The sequence below is a fragment of the Montipora foliosa genome, chromosome 9 (assembly GCF_036669935.1).
Source record: "Montipora foliosa isolate CH-2021 chromosome 9, ASM3666993v2, whole genome shotgun sequence".
Classification (NCBI taxonomy): Eukaryota; Metazoa; Cnidaria; class Anthozoa; order Scleractinia; family Acroporidae; genus Montipora; species Montipora foliosa.
In genome coordinates, this window is record NC_090877.1 from 11,852,271 (window position 1) to 11,857,270 (window position 5,000).

The window sequence follows — 5,000 nt, forward strand, 5'->3', positions numbered from 1 at the left end:
TCAGCACTCACGTAAACTAACGTTTTATCCGCACTCCATCAAAAAGAATTACAGCCCTTCTGCTTACCTAGTTTCAACACGAAAAAATCCCTTAAGAATAACTCTTAGCTTGTAATACTTAGAATAGGTTGCCACGCTGCGCTCACTCGTGAGATATACCATAAGTACGAGAGGATAAAGTTCGTATCCCGGCCCCTCGCGATCAATTATATATCACTCTTTTATATCAGCTGAAATCTTACCATATATAAAACTTGTGCTCACGATAACGGAGCAAAGACATCTATAACAAACTGCAAATGGAAAAAAAATTACCCTTGAATCCCAGCGTCAATAAGAGGTGGAACCGCTAAGGGTTTAACGGTACGTTTTATCACTTGCGGTAATAACCCGCAATTTGTACAAAGGCCTTATCAAGTGACGTGAACTGACCTTTAAAAAAGATTCGCACTATTCTATCGCCATTGCATGGTACAGGAAGTGAAATGTTTTCTGAATTGCAAGACTTCACTCCTTTACCACCACGGCAAAAGACATTTCTCTCAATCACGCCATTAGGACTCTTGGTGCTTAGGATCAGTTCAACCTCACGACGATTTTGTGACAATACCTGCAACTCAGGTGAATTGAAGACAGCCCACGTGAACAACTCCTCGAAAGCCTTTGCCTCCATCTTAGGAAGGTCATCAGCCTGCATCATTGAAATTGTAGCGTAAACAATGACTTCAGTGGCCTGGTCAGGAACTCCTTCATTTGCCAAATCAATGCATAATTCTTCTTCAACCCTGTACTCTTTTCCTTTGATAGGGTAGAATGGACAGGTGTATTTATCCTGCAACCAAGTGCACAAGGACAGACAGTCTTACAGAGTGAGTCCTGAAAGAGAACGTTGAAGCTATCCCATTTCCCACACACCATCACGTTGCAAATCTAATCATCATCATCATATCCTTTATCTAACGATAGATGCCCATAGAACATCATCCTTTTCCTCGAACACCTGAGCTTCTTGAAGCGGCGCAGCTATAATATCAGCCCGGAATTGATCAACCTGAAACTGTTTGTAGTTTCTAACATTTATCACGTTTGAAGGCGGCCTTTTGAGCTTAAGATTAAGAGTTGCATAAATTAGGCAATGGTCTGAAAGCCCCAAAGGTAGAAAGCCTTTGCGGTTGATTAAGTTGGGGTTTGTTCAGTTCAATGCCAAATGTCAATGTCAAAAAAATAATAATAATAAAGAAATAATGCAACAGCTATGATTAATGAACAATTTCGTCTATCATTATGCAACTAATTCAGTGTAAAGCCTGGTTTCCATATGATCGTCCGCAACTCAAATGGCCGATGAAATAAATCTCAAAAAGAAAATTGACATCCCAAAACACAATTTACCTTCCTGTAGCATCATAAAATCCATTTCAATTCCGCGATTCGGCTTCAATACTTGATGAGAGTTCAGATTGTGTTTCGGAAATCAAAGCAGTACAAACACGAAACGCTCTTTCGTCGCTTTAAAACCTTCAATCCTCCTTTTCCACTGCTGATTAATCTTTAGGGCTATATCTTTCTATTTTGAGCTCTGTATAGGTTCACCCCTATTCTAAGAGGAGGAAAATATGTCTTGGAAAATTAGGACTGATGTGCTAGTGATGGCATTTTCTTCTTTCCACAATCTCGGAAAGTTAGATTGCTCGTCAGCTGTCGTCAGCGGGCGTGCACCCATGGGAAAATGGTACATGACCAATTGGCCAATCAGAACGCGCGTTTTATTCAAGCTATGTTACAAAGTCCTATAAACGTTCTTATATACACCTTATATTAATATACTCTATATATACCCCAATATACCTTATACATGTAAACGTTATTAGTATACGGTATGACGGTGGAGAGCGTTGAAGGCGGGCTCTGATTGGCTACTCAAACGCCGAATATCCTTTCTTTTCACTTCCGAGCAACTTGCGCGGGATTTGCGCCCGAAAATATTGTAATCGTTGTAATCGTTTTAGTATATACTAAAACAACAATTCACCGAATATATGGCCAATATGGCCGCCGCGCGAATAAGGCCCACAGTTTGTTAGTTATCATATTATCATCTGTTCCATCTAGGAGTCGGGAGTACTTGGTTTTAATATTGTGGCACCATTCCACTATATTTTTGATCGCTACCGTTCACGGGGACACGCACTCAAGAAAAATTATACACGTAGGCGCCGAATCCACTCCATCTTTTTGTTCTTCACGTATTGTTTAACTGCTCTTATGAGTCATGAGGTTTATACGTTCTCTTCTAGCTAGTTCTGTAACAGGACAAACTTTTAATTCTTGTAGAGTGTTCAATTCAATTTTTTATATTTGTAATTCCGTCTCAGTATACTGACCAAGGGTTATTACATTTGGATATTTGGATTCTCACCGGAGTTCTGGAGTTTAGTTTTTAGGTAACCCTAAACCCTTTTCTGCAGAACGTTTTCCTTGATGAATGAAGCATAAAATAGGCAACGAGCTTTCTTTCAAATAATATTGACTGTCAATAATTAGTCACATTTCCAATTATTTTTCCAATTTTCTTTTACCTGAAGACCGTGCAGAGTTCAGTGCAAATGAATATAAATAGCCAGACAACAGAGATAACACAGATGCATTCAAGGTGTTCGATATTTTTACCACAGAATTTGCCATTTGGTTTCAGTGTTGTACATAACATAAAAGTTAGTAAAATATTTAGAAATACAGATCACTCGTGGACGACCGCGATTGTTGTCAAATTCCATTATTCGTCGCTTTGAAAATTCCAGGTCCCAGTTGTTCAAAACGTGAATAACGCTATCCACCGGATAAATCCCTATCCAGTGGATATAGCAATTGGTTTTGCTATGACTTATCATTCCACTGGATAATGATTCATCCGGCGGATAGCGCTATCTATCGGTTGAACAACTGGGGCCAGATGTTTCTTTTTCACCGACTGTCTTGTTTCGAATTGACGTTCTATTTTTGAGTTCTATAAAGGTATTTTTTGTTTAAAGATCCACCAAACGCCATTCGCGTTACATCAACTTCGAAGCCATTGCAGGTTAATTAAATATTATACTTTGTCCACCGGATAAAATGTACACATTTATACTATCCCCTGAAACCAGGAACCCATGACCATGAGCCTACAACTCTACATTGTTCGTGTAACGGCGTTTTCACACACCGATTTGTTTTTAGATTGAATTTCCCGCGAATAAGACTCCCACAGGAGCCCGATGACCAATTATAAGAAATTAAGCTGACGTCATAGGGTCACCGAACCGGAACTGCCTTTGTTTTTTGACCTAATTCGCGGGAAGGGCTAGTCTAAAAATAAACCTACTAGTGAAAACGCCGTTTCACAGACGATGTATGGAAGTTGCACGCTCCAGATGGACTCCTGCTGAAACCTACCATAGATACGTACAGAAGAATCCAGCCACAAAAACAATACTTAGCAGGGGAGTGACAGGAAAGACCCAATTGCGCAACTTTTCCGATTGCCATATGGCAACCCAATAATTAAAAAGAGTTAACTGAATAGAGTGTAATGTGAAGTGCTAGATTAATATCCCATATAAACCATGTGAGCGTTAGCCCTACTGATGGAAATGGGCCCACACAAGGACAGAGAAAAACTCTGACCAGGGTGGGAATTGAACCCTTCACATTACACTTTATTCAGTTAACTCTGTTTAAAATATGAGTGCTACATGGCCAACGTTTGTATAAACGTAACCCAATAATTAGCCCGATAAGATGTGTTATTGGCATACAATGACCGGATATTGCATTGCATGCAACGAAAATCCGGTCACGCACACAATTGTTTAATACTTATTTCGCCATCGCTCTATCGCTTAGTCGTCCGTGGTTTATAACAATAAAAATAAAATAAATGAATAAATAAATAAATGAATAAAGAGTCCGAAGTCCAAAAACGGAGCCGAATGCTATACTATTAAAGTAATAATGTTTGTGCAATTCCTTCTCGAATTTCTTTCGCACTCAAAGTGTTTTAAGCCTAGACCGATAACGTAAGTCTTTAATTCTATACTCATAGAAATTTATTTAGCTGCGAATGTTTTTTGACACGGAGTGTGTTTCTTGTTTGCACGAACGGAATAAAATAGGAAAGGCTTTTCTTGCCTCTAACAGCAAATATGTTGTTTGTTTCAATAAAAATTAGGCTGGAAAGGGTTTTTGTAAGATTCTTCTGCCTTTGTAGATTCATCGTGTTGTGTATTAAAATATTAACTAATTTGTATGCGTGGGTTGAAATTTGATATGGGAGTAGTTTTCATAACGATGACAGGTTGTTTAGTCAGTTCTGGTGTAAAATGAAGTTAATTTGGGAAGCCAGCAATATTACTTTATAAGCTTATATAATGCGCATTTAAGTGAATTTTTACGTTCTCGACCAAATTTAATTTATGCAACAATTATGTATAAACAAGAAGCTATTTCAAGAATAAATAGTGTTTCGTTTCCGTACTGATAATTTGTTAGGGTGTGAGGCAAATACGGAGAAACTTACGGAAAACCACTTATGTCTTACACGTAAAACTGTTTCAGTCCCCTATCAGACATAAAAAATAAGATTGACCATCTACGGCATCAGTTTATTGCTTGCGTGACGAACGGATAACTTGTGGACTTGTTTTGATGCTGGAAGTGTACTGACAAAATAATTCGTGCATTACATTTTTAGTGGTTACAACCAAAGGGTTAAGAGACTGAGTTTCTCGTTCTTCGAAAGACCATATCTTTAGTTTCCGCGCCAATAAGTAAACATCGACGAACATCACTTTTTATTCTGTTACGCAACATTCCAGCGTGTAAAGATAAAGGTACTACACCTTACTTAACGTGGGTAGTTTCTTTACCCTCTATAGAGCGAGGGTATGCTCCCAGGAAGCCAACGGAGCGCTCATTTTACCTCCCCCCCCCCCCCCCCATTTCCATCAGTGCTCCGTTTT

General features: G+C 38.9%; 1 protein-coding gene across 1 annotated transcript in view; it reads right to left on the minus strand.

Annotated features, from left to right (window-relative positions):
- LOC137971448 (interferon-induced very large GTPase 1-like) overlaps positions 1-5,000 on the minus strand; it is a 15,575-nt gene that overhangs the window by 2,560 nt on the left and 8,015 nt on the right. The window contains exons 4-5 of the mRNA XM_068818275.1: positions 433-832; positions 243-293 (exon numbers count right to left, since the gene is read on the minus strand). Of these exons, the coding sequence (XP_068674376.1) occupies positions 243-293; positions 433-832 (451 nt within the window). The remainder of the gene's footprint in view (positions 1-242; positions 294-432; positions 833-5,000) is intronic.